Genomic DNA, 24,464 nt, shown 5'->3' with positions numbered 1-24,464 from the left:
TGTTTAGGAGCAGCCCCTGCCTGGCTTCCGCTGGTTTGTTTCCCTTGTTCCCGTTGTCCTGGTTTTTTCTGGACCTGCTTGGTTCTTCACGGTGCTGCCTTCTCCCTCTGAGGTGTCTTGGGACTTCAGGTTATTCTCCTGATTGGTGGCAGTGACAGGGATGACCACAAGTGGGCAGGGGCGGCCACTGACTCACCCCCGTTGGGGGTGTTCATACTGGGTGGTGTGTTTCAGGCAGAAGGGCGTGATGACCCATCCTGGACATGTCCTGCTGGGGACCGCGAGGGCGGTGCAGGCGGGACTGGACCGGCCACGTCTGCTGAGGGAGTTTCTCCACCTGCACGGTCCCAGTAGGTTAGGGTGTCACCCCTCCAGCGGACGCTGTGCTGTGGTTGAGGCCAGCAGGTCAGAGGTAACAAGGTGGCCGTGGTTCGTGAAGGTTGTGATTCTGTTGAGAAGCTGCTGGGCTGCTGTGTTGGTGGGACGCGCGTCCCTGGGGGTCAGCATTCTGGGCAGACACGCGTTCAGGCAGGCGTCACGGCCAGAAGGTCACTTCCGTCAGGCTGTTCTCGGACTGGCTTCATCCTTGGGCAGCCCTCCCTCCTGTAGTGACGGCTTGTCAGCTCAAGGGGCGTGGCTTTTGGGGAGACCCTCTTCATGGGGACCTGAGTTCACCTGGTGATATCACACGAAGGGTTGGCACCGGACGGACCCATCTCGTGCCCCCTGGGACCGTGCCTGCACCCTGTGCTGGGGCTCCCAGACCTCCTGCCGTTTGATCCCTGGTCATAGCCGGCAGGGCTGGCCCGTGCCCAGAGGGGGTGTGGCACTGTAGCATCTCACGCATTAGCTCTGCCGAAGTGCTGAATCCTGTCGTTATGAAGCCAACGAGGGAATTCATATATTCATCAGACAACACTCCTCCTGAATAAATGTAGCTGTTATCAGGCCTTCCTGGGGGATGCATCTCAGTGGGGTTGGAAGAAGTCCAAGTGTGGCTTCCTGCCCTCAGTCCCCCCGGTCACAGGAGGGTGCGTGGGCTTCTGCCCCCTCGTCCCTCCAGCCTGACCCGCTCCTGCCTCATTAACATTGCTGTTCCTAAAGCGGGAAGTCTTAAAAGCCCGCTGAGTGCATCTGATGCTCCCAAGCTCTGCTGTCTTCTCCCTCAGACTCCAGTTGTCTGGGAGGGACAGTGTGGCCGGGCCGGCGTCACAGCGTTGAGCTGGGTGTGGTCCCCGGAGTGTGCGTTGGAAGGGGACGAGGCAGAACGGGATTTCCCAGTCAGAAGGGACGTTCAGTAATTGCATTATATCTTCCACCTCGTTTGTGCCAGTTTCTTTATTGTTCTTTAACTTTCTGAACCCCTTTTGTCTGCTCCTTTCTACAGAACGCATGAGCCCCCACATGTTCTCGGGCTCTGATCCTCACACCCCAGAGCCCCCTCGTTTCCCAGCCATACTTTCAGGACCAGTGTCTGCTCCCCACTCCCACTTTTCCTTCCCCTCTCAGCCCCCAGTCCCCCTAGGAAGCTGCCTTGGGACGAGGTCTGTGTGCCTTTAATGCCACATCCTGCGCTGTCCTGGTCTGCCCGTTCTTGCCGCTGCATTGAGCCCCGTGGGTCACCTTATTCTCCTTGGTCAAGGTGACCTCAGCGCTCTCTGCCCGCTCTGTCGCGTCCCTCACACCTGCTGTCCTGCTGCCTCGGCCCTCACGCTGTCTGATCCGCACACGGCCCCAGGGACGGTTAGCTGCAGCTGGCTTTCCTTGCTGCCTCGCGGCTGCTGACTTCCAGTTTCTGCTTCTTGGCCAGAAATCTCCTCCGGCTTTGGGATCCCTCTCCATTCGCCCCCGTGACAGGGTCACTTGGGGCGACCAACAGGCAACTCCACCTCAACGGTCCGAGCCCAAACCCCAGTCACTCCCACCTCCCGCAGACATACCAGGGCGCTGGACGGAGCATCTGACCTGCCTTTACGCTGCGCCCTTGCCTGCAGTGGGCCACCCCACAGCGTGGTCAGCCGCCTCCCGTGGGCTCCCGTTCACACCTCTGTTCTCAAACTCACCCCTGCGGCGGGAGCTCGGGCCTTTGGTGTTTCTCTCCTGGGCTGGTGCGGTAGCTAGCTGACCAGCTCCATGCCCTCCCTCCCCACTGTGCTACCTCCGCAGCCTCACGGAGGATCTCTCTAGCTTGTTCTAGTTCCCCACCCCCCTTCCACCTCACTCGTGATATTCATGGTGAAGCCCAGCCGCCACCTGCCCCTCTGTTCTCCCCCCTCCTGATCTGTGCGTGTGCTCTGGGAATCCATCATTTGCTCCCGCCTCCCAACTTTGTGCACTGTGGTCCCTTCCCTGGATTGTGCCCCCTCCCCCCTTGCCACCCCACATGGCAAATTTTTTGCTTTGAAGATTTTATTTATTTTTAGAGAGGGGGAGAGGGAGAAAGAAAGAGAGGGAGAGAAACATTGATGTGCAAGAGATACATCAATAGGTTGCCTCTTTCATGCCCGCAACTAGGGACCTGGCCCACGACCCAGGCATGAACGCTGACTGGGAATCGAACTGGCGACCTTTCGATTCGCAGGCTGGCACTCACTCCCCTGAGCCACACCAGCCAGGGCACAAATTCTCATTCTTCCTGCCAGCAGGTGAAGGTCCTGCTTCCTGAAGGCAGCCTCCCTCGTGCTCACGTCCAAGGTCAATGCTTGCTCCCCACTGCTCCCCCACCCCCACATGCTGGTGCGTTAGCTCAGGGGTCTTGGGGGCCGGAGAGAGGCTGTGACTTGGTATTTGCAGCGGTGTCACGTCATGAAAAATAGGTCCCCTGTCCTGCGCGTCTCACCTGGGCCAGACCCAGACCTCCAGCTCACCTTGCAGAAGTGCATTGCGCCTCATGCCTTGAGCAGGCTGTGCTGTCATGCCCACGCGAGAGAGGAGGCAGCGGAGGCTCGGGGAGGGGACAGGAGCTGCCCAGGCTGGTCCTGCTGGGAAGCTGGCAGAACCTGTAGCCACACGTTGTCATGCCACTGCCTGAGCTCTGAGCCTCTGCTCACTGTCCCTCTGCAGGCGCGAGCCAGCAGAAGTTTCCGAGTGTATGGGGGTCAAGTGGTAGGTCGAGTAAGGTATGCACTGGCGCAGCTCAGAAACCCGTGGGAGGCGGTGGCGTAGGTGCTCGGGCCTCGCAGCAATGAGGGCGAAGGGCTGCCCCTCACGCCATTTTTGTTGGGGGAAGTACTTCGTTTGAAGTTGCAGACCCCTGCATTTATAGGTGCACAAAATTAGGGAAGACTCCATTGTTGTCTGTGTGTGCATCAGTGTGCACCTGTGGGAGATACGTGTTTATGTTACATGTATATGCACAGTAATTCCAGCTTATCCACGGAGGATGCGTTCTGGGGCCCCCGTGGGTGCCCGAAACCGTGGATAGTGCTGAAACTTGTATGCAGTGTGTTTTCTCCTACACATACATCCTATGATAACATCTAGTTTATAAATTAGGCAGAGTAAGAGAGTTACAATGGTAATTAATAATGGAGTAGAATAGCAATATACTGTCACAAAAGTTATATGAATGTGGTTGGTCTCTCTCTCTCTCTCAAAATGTCTCATTATACTGTATATACCATGTGGCTATGCTAGACAAGGAGTGAGTCACGTCACAGGCGGGACAGAACAGCATGGTGCAAGATTTTGTCACGCTAATCAGAAGAGCATACAATTTAAAATTTGGGAATCATATATTTCTGGAATGTTCCGTTTATTATTTTTGGACTGTGGTTGACTGTAGGTACCTGAGACCGCAGAAAGCGAGGTGGTAGATTAGGGGGGACTGTGGCATGTGTGTGGATTACTGTGTATTTACACGGAGATACCCATGCATGTTTGTGCACAAGCGGGTTTTGTGTGTCAGCCACACAGCAATGTAAGTGACCTCCTCGTAGTCCAGCAATCTGACCATCTCCAGATGTCAGCTGGCGGAATGTAAATGCAATGTCCTTGAGAACCATGTGCCACGCCAGGGAAACAAGCTCCTGGCAAGCACGTGGCACCGTGGCGCGCCTCCTGCTGACCGGCGCCCCTGTGTCCCCGCAGACTGCAGAGAGATCCTGCTTCCCATGATGACGGACCAGCTCAAGTACCATCTGGAGCGACAGGAGGACCTGGAGGCCTGCTGTCAGCTGCTCAGCAACATCCTGGAGGTGCTATACAGGAAGGACGTGGTGAGTGGGCATGCGGGGCCCGGCCGAGTCCCGCGCACACCCCGCTGGGGGCACGCACGCACCGCGGTCGCTCCGGGAGCGGTGGCCTCGGTTGTGAGCATATCCCCTCTCTCTGTAATGCTGCACCCTCAAATTACTTTTATTTCTGTATTAAGTGTGCTAATTATATTACGGGGTCTCTTCTGCACCAAACATATTTATTTTTAAGTGTCTTTCCTCTAATTTCTCAGCTAAACACCTCCCAAGGCTTAGCTTTTAAGTCTGAAAGTCAGACGAAGGCCTGGATGTTAAAAACTGGAAGTAAACAAGGGGAAGCTAATGACCTGCATCCTTTCTCCCCATCCGTATTCTGTCACAGTAACCCACGTGCGCAGGGTGGTTTTCCCTTAAAGTCATGGGTGCTTCTGAGAGTTTTGAGAAGAGCAACAGTCTGCCCCTTCCACCAGGCTCCTCTCCCCGTGGGTAACTTTTTCCTGGGCTTTCTTAGCTAGTTTTTATTTCTTTTCATGGTATTTCCTTTTGTATTTCTGAATTGCCTGTGTATTCATTGACCTTTTTCTTTAATCAGCACTTAGTGAAGCTTGTGTGGAAAGTCTGACCCTACGCGTCCCTACCCCCCATGTATATGGACCCATGCTTGCTCTTAGCTGTGTTCATGTGACCTCCCACACGCTCCCAGTCAACACATACACACATGCACATGCGCACGCACACGCGCTCCTGCCCTAGCTCATTCTCCCAGAGCCTGGTTAGTGCCCTGGGAGACCCGAATAAATTCATTCTCAGTGGTGACGGCCACCCCAGGGCCACGGCCTTTGAAAGGTTTTGGAAGCCTTACCCCAGATGGAAGCTGGCAGGGAGTCCAGGGTCCAGGCCTTCCCCGTTTCTGTTGGAGGAAATTGGGGAGTAAAGGGGTCGCATGGCCAGACCCCCTACAGCAGGTGTGGCTGGCCCTGGCCTTGTGCAGAGGTTGCCAGAGAACACAGTTAAACACGGTCAGTGCCGTCACACACAGGATACCGAGGAAACGGCTCTGTGGGTTTCACACAGTTTGCTAAAGCGACGTATAAACATCACGTCCTGTGCGCGCGTCCCTCAGGTTGCTGGGACGGACGCGCTGCCCGCCTGCTGCACGAAGAAGGGCTGCACCCCCAGAACACTAATTGGCGAGCTAATCAGGGATCCTAAACACGATGTTGTTTAAACAGCTCTGCTTTCGTTTTTAAGGTTTGCCAGAATTCAATTACCCTGATTCTGTAACAGATTATCACTAACGGACCAGAGTGAATAAAAGGGCTTGAGCTTCCTTTGTGAAGGCTTTTGCCTTTGACGAGGACCCTCTCTCACCTCACGAGGGCTCCGCACTGACTTACCCTTCTCAGGGCACGTGGGCCTTGGGGGAAGCCCCGGGGGGGCTTGCGTGGTCATGACCGGGCTGTCCGAGGTGCTGGCTTTCACGGTGTGTCCTCCCCCAGGGGCCGACGGCGAGGCACGTGCAGATCCTCATGGAGAAGCTCCTCCGGACAGTGAACCGGACGGTCATCTCCATGGCGCGGGACTCCGAGCTCACCGTAAGTGCCCCGCCATGCCGCGCGGCCGTTCCCTTGGGGCCCAGAGCCTCTTTCCCAGGAACGTCCTTTATGTTCAAGCCTGAAAAGCCGCCTGGTCCTTCTCCAGCTGACTTTGGAAAGTAAGCTTGTTTTACTTAGACCTAGCGGTTGGGCGAGATGCATTTATTTACCTTTCAAATGGTCTCATTTCCCGCAAGCTTCGAAGCAGGTGTCCAGGTTGGAGGGTGAGCCACCTACCATTTCAGGGACAGAAGCATTGGGTTCTGATGTTGTTGTCACGTGCTTGTAGCAAAGGGTGTGTGCTTTCTTCCGAGTTCTCTTCCTTCTGGCTGTTCCTTTCTACATATTTACATTTAAGGTGCCATTAATAAAACTTTCTGACAGGCCTTAAAAGCTAAGTGAGGTGCTCTAACTTAGCTATTTTAGTTTTACTCCCTGATGGATTGTAGATGTTTCTCCTGCACAGATTATTGAGGCAGGCAATGGTATCTGTTTTGTTTTCCTGGAAATTTCTAAGAATAACATAAAACTTGTGTGATGGTGCCTTTATGCCAAAGTCTACCGCTTTGCTCCTCACCCCCGTGATTCGTAAGGTTGGTTTCTTTGGCAAAAGATGCACACATAGGGCCCATTTAATTTCTTTCATTTATGCTCCATGTCACCATTTAATTAAATTTGTTTATTGCCATTAAAGAAATAGAACTTTCCGAACGAAAGAACAGAATGTGCAGTTAGAGTTTTCACTGCCTATCCAATTGGGTTCAGTCATCTTCCTCGTGTGACCTTGGCTGTCTCTGTGTGTCCTTGAGTGGGCCAAGCAAGGTGACCGAGTGTCATGTTGTGCAATGAATGACATGCGACTTCGTGTCGTTCTGCTCAGACCCCTGAATTGGCTGGGTTGGGTCAGCTGTGGGCGCACGATGGCACTCACGGGTCATGTGAGTTAGTTAGTGAGGGGCTCCCAGGCTGAGCAGCTGGGAGGTGGCCGGGCGGAGGCACGTGACCTGGAGAGGTGGCCCCGTCTCTAGTTAGGGGCTGTGGTCACTGAGTCGGAGCCTGCTGGCCGACAGGTAAACTGGGAGGGGACGGCAGGGGAAGCTCCTAAAAGCTGGCACGGGTCCCTGGGATTGGAGAGGTTGTGACCCGTGTTCCCAGCTCAGCCAGTGGATGTCACGCAGGTGACCGAGTGTGGCATTGTCCCTTAGACCTTGGGGTCCAGAATGTGTGTGGGAAATTCCTTATGTCTCGGGCATGATGGTTATAATGGCAGTAATGATAGCTGCTCCTCACCAAGCCTCACGTATGTGCTGGTCCCTGTCAGGCTCATGGGACGTTCATGTTTGGTTCTCACCTTTGTCATGCATGTGCAACCGCAGAAAATGCCCCGTGGAGAGATGAGAAGTTGCACTGCATCCCCTAGCCGGCACGGCAGCTCTGCTCTGCAGCCCGGGTCTGGCGCCAGCCTGCCCGCCTCATCCCTTCTGTAAGGTGGGCGCTGGAGGTGCTGATCTCAGGGGTGTTCTGGGGGTTTCCAAGAAGACCCTGGAACGCACCCAGGCCGATGTCCTTGGTAGGGGGATGGCTGTCCAGAATTCAGGGCAGAAAGCAGCTTTTCAGTGGCCACAGTCGGTCACTTCTGTTGGCCCGAGGCTGGGACCTCCTGCAGGTAGAATGGTCAGACCGAGAGTTGGCCTCATAGCTCCGGGGGGTGCCTGGAGGAAGGTGCGTGCTGCGAGGAACCCTTAGGAGATCCTGGGGAGCACAGTCCTGGCCCTTTCCAAGAGGGGTGGGGACAGTGAGGGCCCACCCTGGTCTCGTCAGCCACGGCCTTGGTCCTGCCGAGGAGCTGGCTGCGGTCCCAGGCCAGCGGCCCACGTCCGGGCCCACTTCCTCCATCCCAGCCTCCTCCTGTGGAAGTGTCAGAAGCAAGACGTGGACTGAGGCCCTGGCCCTAGCCCTACGCAGACGCCTCCCGATTCCAGCACCCCCAGTCTCTGTAAGAGGGGTCTAGAAATTCCCCTTGTAAAACCAACCTGGCTGTCCTGGGCGAAATCTCAGAAACAATTCTGAATATGCCCTAACTGCTTACTGAGCGGCAACAGCCTCAGATGCTGTCAGGACTGGCAGTCGCCACTTAGAATTAGGGTTGCTCAGAAGGGTCTTTTCAGTCGTCCAGGAACCACGAGCCCCTCCGCAGTGGCCAGAGTGGCGAGATGCTGCCCTGCAGACTGTGCTTGACCTTGTGCCTGACCTTGTGTCTGACCTTGTGCTCGGGGCCGCTTCATGCCTCGGCTTGTTCACCAGCTGCCCTGTGAGCCTGGATGAGAGGAAGGTGGGGGTGGGGAGGAACAGCCCTGGCGAGGGGCACAGAAAACTTACCCAGTGGGCTCTGGTGGGGGAGAAGTCCAGAAAACAGCACAGAGACCTATTCTGGGGGCGCGCTAACACCCCCATGTAGCACCGAGGCTCCTGTCCTCACATGCTTGCCACCCATTTTTGCATCCACGGGATGGAAGTGGCGTCACTGTGCATCAGCGGGCAGATCCTCAGTCGTCTCTGAAAACGGACGTACAAAGTCACGGTGATAAAAATGTCCGGAACAGCTGTGGCTCCACTGATGGTTAATTCCATGACATTGTCAGCGATAATACCAGAACCGGGACCTCTTTTTCCGTGGGGGTCAGTTGCGGGCAGTGCCCTTGAGGGCTGGCACTCCCCCGCTGCTCACATACGGAGGTGAGAAGCAGGAGCATCACGCGTCATTGGAGAAGCTGGGCACCCAGTGTGAGCCTTTCCTTTTATCTGTGTCTAGTAGCTTCTAAAATGGGACGCAGTGGTTGGATATCATTTTTTTAGTGTATTTTATAACTTTCGATATATTTGAAGGGGGCTGTTGCAATACATCTCATGCTTAGATTAAAAATAGTCCACAATACTAAGGATTACACTTTTTTTTAAACAAATAAAATCCGTCCTGCAGGTGCGGGGTTGTAGGCGCGGGTGCCTGGCCCAGGCCCGTGCTGATAGAGGCGCCTTGTGGGACTCTGGCTGCACAAGTTAGATGCTGTTCTGGCTTTGTCTCACTGTTGCCTGATTCTGTCGAATAGTGGAGTGAGGGGCTTGCTTCTGTACTGTCTGATTTCAGATTGTATTTTCCTCTTCCTGTTCGGAAAGGCGTCTAGCCCCTCGGCGGTAGGCAGCACTCAGTCTCTGGGTGAACTCTGAGGGGTGAGCGTGGTGGGTCAGGCACTCTGGCCCTGGGTTGTTGCTGGAAGAAGTGCTTGTACGCAGCGCGTCTCTGAGAGCAGATGACGTGACTGATACACAGGAACAGTCCTTCTGTGATATTGGCTGCTGCTTTCAAATGATCAGATGTCCCTTCTGTTAATGGGTCATTTACAAATGTAATCGAGTGAGAAGACTTTTAAAGATTTTTCTGTGGCCTGGATACACACCAGATGCCCGGGAAACTACCAGTTCGTTGAAAGGAAGACGGGGGTCTCTTCAAAGGAACGATTCGCGTAGGGCAGTCTCAGAAGCAGGCTGGGGGATGGGACGCTTCCTGCGTGGGCTCCCCGCTTGCCCTTGGGACCTCCAGCCCTCCTGACCCCATGGACTCAAGGGACAGGAGCACCTTTGTTTCCATTCTGAGCACCACCTGCTGGGGACTCTGTTGGGGTGGGACAGGTTTCCCTGTGACAGCAGCGTCATTGGCGGGGAAGATGCTGTGAGGGACAGCCTAGCACTTTCTGTGAACCTGGCTGATTTGCACGGAGCCGCAGGCACCCTCACACGGGCGGGCGTGTGATAAGAAACGGGTCTGCAGCCAACAGACGGAGCACCTTTCCCAAGATGCACCAGATATTTTCACCAAGACGCTCTAGTTCTGCGCAGGAACATTCATTGAGCGATGTTTTTAGTCTTTTCATGGAGTTCGTGAATCAATGTGCTTTTGAAAAAAATGCCATTCTTAATTTTATTTGCCAAGGAAAGTAACACATTGTAAAGGGTTCGTATGGACAGTGCCTGGCTTTTCTGTACCCGGGCCGTCCGAAGTATCTGTGATGGTATGTTGGGTAATAAATCTACTTGGAGAGCATGTGGCTTTCAGAAATCACCCAGCACGGATCACGTGTCAGCTGGGATTCCTGTAACTTCACTTTTATTTGGTGTTTGTGCAACAGATTTTTCTGCCTTCCTCCTAGGCCTGTGGCCCTAGCAGTTTTTCAAGGGTGGCCACTGAGTAGGCTGACTGCAGAGGAAATGAAAACTACGTTGTTGCCCGAGTAAGACAGGCTGCAGCTCCTGCACGTTCATACCAACCTGCAGAGGCACCTCCCTTAAGGACCGAGCTGCTGACCAGGCGCTCTGCGGCATCCACACCTCCCCATCCGCCGGAAGGTGTGCCGCACGTTACAGCATGGCTGGCTGCCACTCACTAACGTGGAACGGCATTTCTGAGTCCTGGGACTCTTTCCGTGCAGTAAATAAATCGGTGGCGTGCTCCCGGGCCCGAGGTGCCGGTGGTGGTTTGTCTCAGTAACAGGAGCTCTGCTCGTGAGCAGGGCAGCTCTGCCGTCTGCACGTGGCGCTGCGTCCGGGAGCTGCCTGCCTTAGGGGACTCGTGAAATTCCACTTGCTGAGAAACCTGCCTCTGAGAACTCAGCCCCCCCAACCCTGACCCCCGTGGGCTTGGTGCCATGCTGCCTAGGGGCATGAGGAGCTCACAGCCTGATCTTGTTTCCTTCTCGTTCTGGCCGTCTCCTAGGGGAGGCAAATGGCAAGCCATTCAGTGTGGGGGCGTGTTCCAAGCTGTGACCCAGGACTGTGTATCTCCTTGTGCCACGATGAGCACAGCCCCCCAGGGAGAGCAGCGTGCGAGGCTGGTCCCTTGTTCCTGCCCGAGAGTGGGGGCAGCCTGACTCTGGCCTGGTCACACACACCTCGGGTCTCCGTGGCAACGGACACCTTGGCAACCTTGCAGGATGAGTGGGAAACTCCTGCCCACTTCCTGGGCCCTTTCTGAGGTCACAGGGTGCCCCCACCCTTGTTTCCTCCCCTGTTCCTGCTCTCTGGGGCTGGGGTAGGGGCTGAGGTCCTGGGACTGCTCCTCCAGGCCAGGGGCCCCCTGTCAGAGGGGCTGGAGGAGACCAGCGTGGCACAGTGTCCTTGGTTGTATGGAGCGGCTCATAGGAGAGAACCTCTGGGCAAAGGCAGTCGGAAGTGGCTCACAGGTAATGACAGAGTGTGACCCCAGCTGCTGTGGGTGGCGCATTGGGTCCTACACCCTGATCTGCACTGGGGTTATGCTTACCCCATCTTTTCCCTGAGAGTGGCAAGCACAGTGGGAGCCTGCTCTCTCAGCGACAGTGGTCCCCTGTCCTTGCAAGTGGACTCTGGCCTGCAGAGACTAGGAAAGGGGGTACGGGTCCCCCCAGGTCTCTCCTCTCCTGGGCTTCCAGGCGGAGCTCTTCCTTGGGGAAGAACTCAGTGCCAGACTCAGCTCCACAGGAGAGCTGGGCTCCTCAGCCCAGCTGAGGCATCGGTATTCCAGCGGGGAGGCAAGAAGAGGGGACGGAGGTGGCAGGTCCCCTGGGGCTGGGACCTGATGGGTGGGTGATCTAGAGAAGCTGTCTCTGTGGCAGGACTATCCCTGGAAACGGAGTTCAGTTGTCTGTCTGAGGTTCCTTAACAGTGAGGTATCAGTCAGTGAGTCAGTGATCCTCCTGGGAGCCTGTAGGGTGGGCTCCCCGTGTCCTCCAAAGGCCGCCCTTTCCTCCTGGTAGCCAAAGCCCCGGCCCAGCTGGAGTCGGGCCCCACCCGTCCTCAGCCGGGCCCACCAGCGGGCAGTGCCCTCGCCCCGGGGCCCTTTCCAGCCTGAACATCCCCCCTGTGGTGTTATTCTCTATTTCCCCAAATTACCGAGGCCGTGGAATAAGTTAATAGCCACACAAAGCATGACCTTTCATTGTTTTATTTAAAAATTAATAAAGAACTCAGTGACAAGTATAATAATTTAATCTCTACACATAATGCCATGGATACATGTACATATGAGGGAACACTGTACTTTTTACCTTGGTTTCTGTATCAGAGTTTTTACCTAAATCTTCCTAGGACAAGAACAATCATCTGTTAGAGACACGCTGCCATTAAACTATGCAGTGGCTTTGAAAGTAGTCTTTCTTTTCTATTCTGAAGATAGTTTTATTTTTAAATGGGAATGAGTGTATCTTCAGTCTCCTTTTGGACTCTGAAAACTTTAGTTTTTAATTTATTCTTGTATAGACTGCTTTCAAACAGGGACGTTGTTTTGTTTGCTAGGACGTCCTCTTGTGTAGACAAATTTATAGAACTAATTAGAAAGCTGCTCACAGCCTTATTTCAACTCATTGAGAGAGTTGGGGATTCTTAAAACAAGGAGAGAGAGCTTGCTGCAAACATGTTTATAACTTTAGTTAAAAACAGTATATAAAATACACGAAACGCGTGTTTTAAATTTTATGTCTACACGACACAATTGCACTTCCTTCCGGAGACGGGCTCATCAGGGTCATCCTCGTCTGCACGAAACTATTTCTCGGTTCTGTTTACGGATATGCACGGATCTGCAGCCTTGTGCAGGGTTTCCACGAAAGACGTGTGGTTTCCTTTGAACTAGAGCATCCACCTGCGGTATAGCTTGAGTCACCCCCCGAAGAATGTTTACGTGGGAGACTCTTCTATTTCAAGTTCAGATCTGATTGCCGAGCACTCCTTGGTCCTCGTAGAATCGAAACGCTTGGAAGTAGAGCAGCTTTGCTGTTGAGTCCGGAAGAAAATACCGGACAAGAAATAGCTCCGACCTGCCCAATACGGGTAGAGGCCCCTCTAAAGGGGGCCACTCCGTCTCTGGCACGTGCTTCGTGACTGCAGTGTGTCAGCACTAGACTGGGTGGGAGACTACAGACAGAAACGCGAACACTGGGTGTTTTCATCTGTTCAGACAATTCAAAATTTTAAGTTGGACAAAAAAAAAAAAAAAAGGCAAAACGAGGTCCCTACTTCCTATCGTGAAAAGCAAAAATTGATAAGACGAAGTTCATTCATAGACCAGGGGGTTTTGGTTTCTATAAAAAGATACTTGCAAAGGAATGAGTGAAAAAATAAAGGAACTAAAATTTATATTGCAGAGTGTAATCCAAAGAGAACGAAGTGTCACTGTGTATTTAAAAAATACCTAAAAGCGTCTGATTCACGGCTTTCGCCCAGGTGTTTCACCAAGGACACCCTCCAGACAGGCCAGGGCAGGCGGTGCCCCATTTGGTGGCAGCAGCCACGCTAAGCGCGCTGTTTCTCTTGGAGACGGTCAGGGCTCCCGCGGTCGTTACAAAGCACAGCGCACGGGGGTCCGCGTCTGCCGCGCGCTGTGTGACGAACAGCGCCTCACGGGTTCCCCCCGCAGAAGCTCGCCTGTCATGGGTTGGCGACTGTGTCATCCGTGGTGTATCTCTAAATGTGTTTTCGAATTCTTGCCAGAATTGATCACTTGGCCTCTGGGTATCAAAAGATTAAAAATGAGATCTAAGAAAGCTTAGTGTCCAATAGCTCTGACCCTGTCAACTTGCGGTGATTAAAGGCAATGTCCTGACGTGGGGGGGCTCCTGGCTGCTGGCCATTTGGAAGATGAGCAGTAAACATGTCGCGGGGCTGAGATGTGGCGAATGCTAAGTCTGAGGTGTCTGTGTGACGCTGACGTGGGGTCACGTGGCGTAGCGCTGTAGCACACGAAGGCAAATATACATAGAGTCACGTTGTGGACGATGATTAGTCATGGTCTCCGACCACTTGAAAAAATTGTGCTTTCTCCAGAAGTGGGGGTGCTGCAGCTCACACTTGCCCCCGGCTTCTTTGCAAAGGGAAACGTAAAAATGACGTCCTTGGCAAACAGAAGGCTTGCTTTTTCTTCTCATAGTTGTTAAAAAAAATAAAGGCTTGGACGTCCTGATGCGTTTCCGCTGTGTGCAGCGTGACGGCCTGCCGCTTGGCGGGTCGAGGACGCGCTCCTCACCCGTCAGGGGCGGGGGTCATGGCGTTGCTCCGTGTCCTCTTGGGCGACGCTACGTGTCACGTCGGATTTTACATCCGCATCTGCACACTGCCCAGAACAGCGGGCAAGTGGTGACGCTGGACATTTTGCTTCTGGTGATTATCTGTGAGTACAAAGGCCTTTTTGGTAAGCAGGGCGAGAGCCGGGGGCGTCCCCGTCAGCCACAGTCCCCTTGATCCCGTCTGTGTTGGAAAAGGACTGACTTGTCTCCGGGGCTGTTAGAGACGACGTGGCAGCTGCCAAGCCCGCGAGTCCTAAAGGAACCAGAGTTTCCACCGCCCGTGCTTTTTGGATTCGGTTTTGGATTTTTGCTTGGGGGTGGAGGAGGGGGCCTCCTGAGGGTAAGGCGAGGGTGCGACCTGAGTTTCCTCAAAGGCGTGGAGATTCCTCAGGACCGGCTGCAGCTTGTCTTCCTGCTGCTTGAAGTCCAGCTCCACGCTAGGGGGGAAAGAGAGGGGCGGAGTTAGTGTGCGGTCCCGCGGGCATAAAGGTCCCCTAGCTTTAGGGACACACAATTCCAGGGCTAATGGTCATTCATCCTGCGTCCATACTGTACGTCTGCCGCTGTGTAGTAAGCAGCCGGCAGTCACACGTGTTAGAGCTGCGTCCCTGGGAACTATACTTGTCCTGTGAGCAACATGGGGGTCAGGGCTCCTGATCCCTCTCATAGCCGAATCGCTGTGTATAACTGGACTCTCCCAAAACCTTAACAACTAGTAGCTTGCTGTTGGCCTTGCTGATAGCGGAGTCTCTCTCTCTCTCTTTTTTTTTTTTAATTTTATTTTTAACAAGGTTACTTTATTTTAATTTTATTTTATTTATCTGTTTTTAGAGAGAGGGGAAATGAGAAAGAGAGGGAGAGAAACATCACTGTGTGGTTGCCTCTCACTTGCGTCCCCAACTGGGGGCCCGACGTGCAACCTAGTCAAGTGCCCTGACTGGGAATCGAACTAGTGACCCTTGGCTCGCAGGCTGGCACTCAATCCACTGAGCCACAGCAACCAGGGTCATAGCAGAGTCTCTTAACATCTATTTTGTATGCTATATGTATTATATGCTGGTCAACTAGAGAAAAGAAAATGTTATTAAGAAAATCATAAGGAAGGGAAAATATCTTTGTAGCATTTATTGAAGAAAAAAAACAAACCCTGATAAGTTCAAACCTGTGTTGTTCAGGGTCAGCGGTATTTCAAATAGGTTTATTTCGTGGAAAAATAACATTTGCTGTCACTTTGAACCTCTGAAGTGTTGTCATTGTACCCAGTTGGTGTCAAAGGATATAGTCCTGCTTGACAATGGTGACACACGGCCACGCCCCGGCCCGTGGCTTCCCACACTGTGCTCTCCGCGTCGTGATAGAGGTGACCCCTGCCACGGACAGAGGAAGCGTCTGCGGTGACACAGGAGCCATACCGCGCCTGCAGCCGCCTCGTCCGTCCGGTGTGTGCCTGTCTCCTGTCATGTCCTCTCCCCTTGCGCCGGATTGAATCCCGTGTTGTTTGGGACAGGAACATGCTGTAGAGGCTGGTGGCCCGGGAGCAACAGGCTAGACCAGGCCGCTGGACCGTCGGGCCCATGGCAGTGTACTGTGATGTTCACACCGTGACAACGTTGCCCGGCAACACCTTCTCAGACTGCATCCCCGTCACTAAGGCTGCGTGACTGTAATGGGTTGAAATGAAAAATGCGGCATCTGAGTAGCCCTCGGGCCCGCCTGTAGGCTGCACGTGGCATAAATATTCAGTCGGCGCTGAATGTCTGTCTCCAGGAGTCATCTCGGCACAAGCGGGCCGGGGCCGAGAACGCTCTGCTTCGGTGCACCTTGCCACAAGATCGCAGAAACCCAGTGTCCTCACCTGGGACAGTTCAGACAGGAAGTGAGCTTGATGATGTTCTTTAGTATCTGAGCCGCCTGGCACATGGATGCTGCCGAGATAGCCACGCGGGGGCCGGCGGTGTGTGTTCACTGAGCCCGCGCCGTGGGACGCCACTCGGTCGCTGGCAAAGGCAGTGCTTCAGGCAAAAACGTAGTGTTTGGTGAAAGTAACCCACAATTACATTGCGGAAGCCATGGTGAGCAAACGTGCAACCCCGCGGGAGGCCATTTGACGGTAGTGATAACGGTTGTGTTAGAATGATAGGTTGAAGATGATTATTTTAAGTATGTAGTGTTTCCTTTTATGAACTTTCTTCAAAGAAGGCCACGTGCCGAGAGTCCTCCCTTCTCTTCTTGGCTTTGAAAGGTCCATTGTTGAGCTCCCAACCTTCAGGAACTCTCAGCAGTCCCCTTGGCTTCGGGACAGGGCCCTGGACCCAGTGTCATTTTTCTGGGAAGACCCGGCATTGACGAGCCTTGATTCTCTTCTCCCTGCCTCCCCGGCGCCCCGAACGGGAACCTGACGCTGCGTCATGCCAGGCTTCCGGATGGCGCTGCTCCGTGTTCCTTCTGTGTCTGGTCTGGATGCCAGACTAAATGTCAGCAGATTTCAGTAAAGGCTCAGCGGTGATGCTAATACATGAGCTCATAACATTTTACATCCAGCGGCACCGTAAACCATTTATAAACATGAAGTCCTATTGATTTAGAGGACCATTAATCCTAGACAAATTTTGACATTTTGGAAAGACAAAATAGCAAAGTTGTTTTAGCTGGAGTCCTAAAAACAAGCTTAAGATGCATCTAATGGACCGTTTTGTGTTTTATACCCACTGTTCCATCTTTCTTGTTGCCAAAGTGGATAATTTTATGGAAAAAATTAAAAATATTGTCAAGAAGTTTATGGCCAGTTGCCCTCTGCTCCCAAAACGAGGATGCGTGTTTTCCCCTCATTTCCAGGGGCCCCTCTCAGCTCTGCCGCAGTTTCTAGGCTACAGCAGCAAACCTCATGCACTCACATGATAGAGCATGTGATGACAGAGACTGAGTCCCTGCTGGGGACAGCTCTGAACAGTGCCAGTCCCAGGGCACGTTGCATGCGTGAGCCCAACCCTCAGCTCTGTGAGCTGGGACCAGAGAAAGGCAGGAGTCTGTCCTGTCGCCGCCCCTTGACCTTGGGGGCACAGGGGCCTCAGATACGCCTCTCACCCTGTTAGGGCTCAGTCTTCTTCCCTTCAAAGGGTATCATCGTTACTGCCCCGACGATCCCGCTGAAGTAGCTGAGGATCTCTCCCTCCGCCCCTGCTGACAGTCGGTGAAAACACCTTCTGAGCTCTCAGATGGAATTCAAACATTTTATCCATATTACCAGTTGACCATCAGCTTTAATGGGAAAAAGGGCTAACAGTGACCAAGATAATACCAATAAAAGAATTCTTCAACTTGGACATTCGACAAGAAAAACAAGATCCTTGCCACGGAGTCTGTGAAATATTGCCTCCAATATGGTGCGTTAGGTACAAAAAGTAATTTTATCAGGGTGCTTGGTGAATATTGAAAGCGTGCCGGGCAGATCGGAACCGCTGCCGGAATCCTAGAAAGGGTGTGAGTTATGAGATTGGAGGCTGGGGCTGGCATTTCCGAGGCTACCCCACTGTCCCAGGTACCTGTAATTATTGAATTCCCATCAAGCAGCTGCATTGGGAATACTGTTATTAACCGATTTATCACACCGCGAACCATGTAATCACAGAGAAATCTAATCTGGGTTCTTGTTAACAGAATGGCTCGACTTGATCTGTCGAGTTGCTTCCTGCTTGCGTTCCTCCGTGACGCAGAGGCTGCAGCCGGGCGGGTGTCTTCGGGGAGCAGACGGTGTGGGGTGAATGCCCGACGGGAAATGCCTGCAGTGGGGGCAGGAGGCGACCCTGAGCCGTGTGCCCCCTTCCCTCTGTAACTCGCCAGTGGCCGTGCCACGCTCTGGGACGAGGCTTGTGTGCCAGCTGGCACACTGTATGCTGTGCCGTGGTGCCCTTAGCTGGGGACAGCGTGTATTGCTCTGGACTCTGCCTTCTGCTGGGCAGCTTCCTCACGGGGCAGGAACACACCTGGTCACCAGGTGGAATCCAAAGCAGACAGCTGGCCAGGGAGGGCAGTGTCCGAAAGGGTAAGAGTGTGGCCACCTCTGGCTGACACAGAGCAGAGGTCCCTTCAGTCCTGACAGCCAAATGGCCAGAAGAGGACACGTGCTGTCCTGCTCAGAGCCGAGGAAGGGACACAGAGAAAAGACACCAGCGCCCCTTCCAGGGCCCTTAGACTCCTCTGCGCACATGTCCTCCGTGTTTAACACAGCAGGTTGTCCGGATGGGGCCGGGGGTAGGCACTGCCTGGCGAACAGGGAGGGCCCCACTCCGGGCTTCACCACTGGTACCCAAATGACCCAGGGCGTGGGGGCAGGCGCCCTGCCCGCTGCCCACTCGGCGGTGTGGTCACCGCTGCTGAAGACATTGCCGCTGTCTTCGCGGCCGTTAGTCTCTCCCCTTCCGGGGACTCCGTCCTGGCTCCTGGAATGGCCGCACTCCCTGCCCCTCCATTCCCCAGAACCACCAGCTCCTCACTCCCCAGCCGCCTTGGGAGGATCCGCTGTCCTTTCTGCTCTCGCCCCTCCTCCTCCACACTCACTGCGAATAATTTTTTGCTGCCATGTTTTCTTGCCTCCGTCCCCTGCAATGCAGGGTTTGAACCGGGGACAGTGCCGTCTGTGCTCCCAGCGGCGACCGCGGAGCCTGAGTCACGGCCGTGGCCTCTGTAAAATCTTCTGAGTTAACAAGTGAGCACAGAGGAGCCCTCGAAGGTGCGGCCCCGCGGCCCGGCCTGGTCAGGGCTCTGTCCTTCCGCTCCCCTTCCACCACGAGCCCCCTCCTTGCCACAGACAAACGGCTTTCCCGCGGCGGCGTTGCTGGGCGCGCTCCGGGTAGAAGCTGGGGCCGCTCCATACCATCGGAACTTAATGGAAGGAGATTCGGACGCTTTTTCTGCACCACAGACCCCAGGACCTTTTTGAGTTTGGCCCCCGTTCTTCTCCCTCCTTCGTTGTTTCTGGAAGAGTCTGCAGTCAGTTCTCACAGAGGATGACGGCTTCCAGGCCAGCAGCGCCTGGGCGGTGCCGAGGGGAACTTGGGCACCTCATCCTCTTCCTCTTTCTCTTCTCCTGTGGCTGCTTCTAAGCGCCGTCAAAGGCTCCGCTCCTGCACGGCGAAGCTTGGCCCTGCCTCCCCAGGCTGGTTCCCTGCAGACTTCCCAGCAGCTGAACGGGCAGGGGTGTGTGTTTGCCTCCCCAGCCTGGGCTCCACGCCTCATGGCCCCTTAGGACCCGGTTGGGTTTACCCAGGTCCCTGCAGCCTCTGGGGTCCGGGGCCCAGCAGCGTCCAGGACGCAGGAGTTTGCAGGCGGTGCCGCCTGGGGCCTGCAGTGCCATCCAGTGTTTGTCGCGCAGGGCGGGGGCCGGGGGGGGGGGGCATGCTGCAAGCTGCGCCTCGGGAGGGAGGGGCGCCCGCCTGGAGAACGTCCCGACTGTCCATTTCCAAAGCGTGAGTGAAGGGCTGGAGCTGGCAAGCATCCCCGTGTGAGTCGCACCCCTGCTCCTGCCTGCGTCAGAGCGCGGCTGCAGGTTGTCCCAGTGAGGACGCTGGGCTGTGACAGGACCTCTGCCCTGGGGGCCCTTCTCGCCTGCTTGTCTGTGGTTCCTTTCCCTGCCTGCCTCCCTCTTCTCTGCCACACAGCTGAGCCCTGCAGCCAAACCTCTGCTCAGCAGGCTCCACGTGGCCCGGGGCTGACCTCCCTACGCGCCCTTGAGGGCTCCACGTGGCCCGGGGCTGACCTCCCTACGCGCCCTTGAGGGCTCCACGTGGCCCGGGGCTGACCTCCCTACGCGCCCTTGAGGGCTCCACGTGGCCCGGGGCTGACCTCCCCGCGTGCCCTTGCACTGTACGTTATTCACAGGGGCAGCTGATTAAAGCAACAGGGCATGGGTTTAATTTCTCTGATTAGTCTTTTTCTCTTTAAAATGCAAGGTTGAAGTCTGGGGATTTTCTTACAAAATGATTATTCTGTGCATTTCAAAGAAATACAAATCTGCCCCCCCACCCCTAGGCCGCTCTGTCAGCTGGCGCCCCAGCATCCCCTTCTTCCTGGAGCCCCTGCTTGGCTGTGTAGTAACACTTCCCTGTGCCGCTCCCTGCGATTTTGCAGGGGCGCACCGTTCTGGCTCCTGCAGCTGCCACGGGGCTTGTCTGACGTGCCTGTAAGTACGTGGGCCCTGCCACGGTTTCCTTAGCAAGCTGTCGCCGAGTCCTCAAGTTAACTTCAGGGAAATGTATTCAAACATCCCTTCTCCAACCCCCTGTGCGTAGCAGATAAGAGTTAAAAGGACGTGAGAAATCGCTGCGATCTCTGACCTTGCCCAGGCGGCGCGGTGCAGTGGACTGTGGAGCAGTGGCCTCCGGGTTTAACTCTCTTTGAAGTAGAGCTCAGAGTCCCCGAACACAGCCTGGCTGTGCCCGGCTCACGCTCTGCACTGCAGGTAAATCATCTCCCCTTCAGGGGCTGGGCCTCCTGGGCTGTGAAATGAGGGTGGAGAGGCGCTCCCGTCCCACGGGGGGTGCCACGGGTCAACCTCATGGGTGCGGGGATGTGGCCAGGGAGCCCGTGCGTCTGGGTGCGTGACGGCTCTTACTGTGTGGACGTGGAAGGACAAAGGGTGTTTCCAAGGCACAAGGCCTCATGGCAAGGGGAGCAGGTAGCAGGGGCGTGGCTTCCTGTTAGTCCCTTGGGCAGCAGCCGCAGTTCAGAGGGACCACAAGTCAGGCTCCCAGTTCCCAGCCTGGCGCGCGCTCTTGCCGGCTGGGGGAACTCGGGCATGTCTCTCTTTGTTCTGGTCCTCTGGCGATGTGCGTCACCCTGGCCCCACTTGTAGGCGGCAAAAGAACTGAGCCCCAGAACAGCCATGGTTCCCCCTTGAATGCATCTCCAGGTTAATATCCGGGGCACCCTGCAACCACCCTGTCCAGAATTAAACCGTTCCCCCAAACACAACCCGCGGCCACCACGCCTCCGGGTGGTCACGCCACGCGCCCTGGGATCCAGCTGATGGTCTTCTGGCCGCCCCGCTGGCTGGGTGGAGCCCCCGGCCAGGCGGCGTGAGTGCGGCTGGCCAGGACCTCGGCTGTCACCTTGGCTGCTCTTCTCCCTTGACCACGGGCATGCTCCCTCCCAGAGCGGCAGATGTCTTCGTCTGGGGTCCCAGCGCTGGAGCGAATGCAAAGCAGCCCGAGCCATCTGAGCGCCTGCCCGGAGCAGCGCGTTCCCCACACTTGCGGACAGAGAGCCGCCTGCACTGATGCGGTCTCGTCACAGACCAGGAAGCCACCGACTTCTCGTGTGTGTCCCCTGTGTCACCAGTGGCCTGTCTGAACCCTGAGCTCCACGGCACCTCCGAGGATGCCATTTCTGTGATGAGAAGGAGTTCTTTCAAGATGACCAGTGGGGAAGAGAGTCCGCAGAGAGCTCTTAGCAGCCACGGTCCTCTAGTCCCTGTCTTCCCCGGGGGTCTTCCAGGACCTACCTCAGGCCATTGCAGCGAGCCTGCAGAAAAGCTGCCGTTTTTATCTGAAAATGAACCGCATCGATTTCCTCATGGAACAGACTGCGTGACCCCGTCCTGCCGCTCAGGACATGGCCCAGTGCGGCCCTAACTTTTACCTGTGGGCATAACCAAAGGTGAGGGTGCTATTGGCATGATCGGCCCTTCTCTGATGAATGCTTCACAAACAAGAGGTTGAGATGAGCTGTCCCTTTTCAGTTCTACGGCATCCGTACCTATCAGAGCTACAGGTTAGAATTGAGGTGTTACTGAAACTTACTACAGACTACTAAAACCTAAATCTGTACCAGCTGAATAAAAAGAAATGATATATATTTAGAGTTCAAATAGAATAGAAAAAAAAAAACCCCTCAGATTACTAGCTTTGGGACTTCTCGAAGAGAATTTTGAGGTCTGTTCAATCATTCTTCTTTCCAGACTGTTAATTAAAACTATTTCCTGACACCAGAATGGGGCTGCAGAGGGTACAGCATTGTCCAGGGACTCTTTTCTGCCATCCCTGCCCCCGGGCCCTTCACTGTCACTTCTAAGGAGAGAGCACTAAGTGTTAAACAGAAGGCTGACTTCCTCCCCATGAGTTCATGTTGTCGAGGAACTTAATGTGCACCGACGGTGGCCATGAAGGGGCCTGGAGAGGGGCTTCTACTGGAGACAGTTACCAAATGACAGGGGCCACGCTCCAAGGGGACAGGCTGGGGCTGGCGCATTTCTGTGCACAGAGGCAGTGACCACTCAACAGTCAGACGCCCTCCATGCCGGCGGCTGTCCTGCCCTGTGCGGTGTGTGCCTCTCCCTGGCTCCCTCCCGCCGTGACCCAGGGGCAATGATAGCTCCACACATGTGTTTATCTGGCGTCTCTGCAATCTTGCACTTTATGCTCCTCCTGGCTACACAACAAATTTCCACAAAGGAGCTGAGAAAACGAGACCCGTTCCTTCTGTGAATCCCTGGTCCAATCTTGTTCTATTAGGCTGTCTCAGTCATTGTCTTCTGAAACCCTCTAATTATATTGGGAAGGAGCTTGAAGAGCTTGGGAGCTTCCTCCCTGACAAGCAGAGGTTGTGATGTGACCCCTGCGTCATTATTAGTGCACAGTGAAGTGGGACAGAGTGCCCAGAGGCCGTGTCCTCCTGAGGGCATAGCCACGTAGGGTCTGGTAACTGAAGGCAGGGACTCTCACACTTCACAGGGACGTTTTAAATGCTGGTAAAGGTCCCATTCATTTGCCTGAACCAGCCTTATTATTATCTCTTAAATCTCGCTCCCATCCCCTTCTGAACGGGAGGCTAGCTCTTGCCGTTCCCCTAGGGGACGTCTGATAGGAGTCGAAGCTGTTCTGCTGCGGTGTCATGTCACCAAGGAGCCCCTTCAGGAGAGGGGGAATGATGGCTGTGTCCCTAGGATGCCTCGCTGCTCCTTTCTGAAGCCGAGCCGGAGCAAGGTGACTCTCAGGTGGCCTGCGTTATCCGGCTCCTCTGCCGAGAGCATCAGCAGGGTAGGTGGCTGCAGAAGACCCGGCTGCTTCTGAGCAAAGAGGCTATTGGTACCTTAGCCTGAAAACCCGCTCCGGAGCACTGACAGCCTGCGTGGCCAGGAAATACGGGTGACGACCCGGGGAGGCTGCGCCGAGGGAGAGAGACACTTGCGTGTCTCTCCATAGTTTTGTTGTGTTGAGCTGGCCGCAGGAGACCCTCGCAGGCGGTCTGGGTCACAGGCTACGGGACGTCATCATGAGGCCATGGAACCATGTCACCACCTCAGAATTCCCGGCACGGAGGAGAGCATGTTGGAGGCCCGAGGTTCCGGTGGTCGGGCTGGTCGCGCAGTCCCTTCGCTGCCTGCGAAGTGTCCTCCTCCGAGAGCCGGTTTGCCCACAGGAGTGTGGATGCTGCTGGGGTGAGGAACGGCGTGCACCTGTCTTCGTCTCCAGCTCCTGGACCGCACGTCCTTCCTCAGCCGTTAATCACAGACTCGGGATGTCTGCGCAGAGGGACCTGCCCGATCAGCAAAGGACCCTGCGTGCCTCAGGGGTTTAAGGGACACCCCGCAGAGGCAGAGGGAGAGTGGGGTGCAGCCCTGTCCCTGGGCACCGGTGTCTGCCCAGCAGCCTCGGGCGGGCTCATGTTTCCAGCCTTTGGTCTGCGGTATGAGCCGCCCTTTCCCCTGAAGTTGCTTCAAGACCTTTTGTCGTCTCGCTGCTTCTGCGAGTCCTGCACGTTTCCACAACAGACGTCTGTTTCACAGGGAGATGACATGCCGCCCCTCACGGGACACCTCTCTTCCAGGGCTGCGTCCATCCACCCCGGGCAGGCTGGGTCTCCAGTGAGAAGCGGCAGGGCAGTGAGCGCGAGGCTGGGCGCCTGCTGTAAGGCCCCTGACCCTGACCTACACTTATCCGTTGTCGCGGGGCCATAGCATTGTGTGCAGGAACTGGGGGACTTATTGGCCAGTTCCTTGATGAGCAGAAATGGGCTCTGACTAAAAATCCTCTGAAAGGTGGACACCCTCTGGCTCACTTGGGTCCGTACATCTGAGATGTGGCGCCCACGTGCATGGCCACAGGGTGTCCCAAACAGGATACTTCTCCTGCTCAGGGACGAGGGAGTGCGAGTGCTTCTCCGCCGGAGAGACCTGTGTTCTTCACGAAGCATCTGGCATTTGAGGATGGAGTCACAGAGCCGACCCGATGCTGAGGAATCACCTGGTGGAACCCCTCTTGCTCCCCTTTCTCTTTGGCCAAAGGACACTCCAGGGCAAGCTCCCCGGCTCCGTGTACAGAGGCCTGCTAGCCGACAGTGCAGACTCAGGGAGCCGTGTCTCCCTCCCTGCTGACGTCATCCGTGCGTGGAGGTCTCACAGAGCTGTCATATTCCCTTCACCGACACGCTGCCCTGACCACCGCTGCCCTGTGCCAGGGGACGTTGCTGAGGCCACACCAGACTGTCCGCAGACGGGCTTCTCCGTTCTTCATCCGTTTCTTTCCCTCCCTTCCCTCCAGCTGCCTGCGCGCCAAGAGCGTGCTGTGTGTGGGCCGTGTCATGCCCTTTGC

At 55.2% G+C, this 24,464-nt stretch overlaps 2 protein-coding genes across 2 annotated transcripts in view; one reads left to right on the top strand and one right to left on the bottom strand.

The window, feature by feature from the left end:
• Positions 1–24,464, top strand: part of DOCK1 (dedicator of cytokinesis 1) — a 385,242-nt gene that overhangs the window by 144,839 nt on the left and 215,939 nt on the right. The window contains exons 26-27 of the mRNA XM_090278686.1: positions 4,090–4,217; positions 5,693–5,788. Coding sequence (XP_090134812.1) covers positions 4,090–4,217; positions 5,693–5,788 — 224 coding nt within the window. The remainder of the gene's footprint in view (positions 1–4,089; positions 4,218–5,692; positions 5,789–24,464) is intronic.
• INSYN2A (inhibitory synaptic factor 2A) overlaps positions 13,887–24,464 on the bottom strand; it is a 32,904-nt gene continuing 22,326 nt past the window's right edge. The window contains exon 3 of the mRNA XM_090279573.1: positions 13,887–14,315. Within this exon, the coding sequence (XP_090135699.1) occupies positions 14,132–14,315 (184 nt within the window). The 3' untranslated portion in view covers positions 13,887–14,131. The remainder of the gene's footprint in view (positions 14,316–24,464) is intronic.

Source organism: Furipterus horrens, unplaced genomic scaffold (assembly GCF_987537825.1).
Source record: "Furipterus horrens unplaced genomic scaffold, mFurHor1.1.pri manual_scaffold_5, whole genome shotgun sequence".
In the NCBI taxonomy this organism is placed as follows: Eukaryota; Metazoa; Chordata; class Mammalia; order Chiroptera; family Furipteridae; genus Furipterus; species Furipterus horrens.
This window is presented reverse-complemented; position numbering and strand designations above follow the sequence as displayed.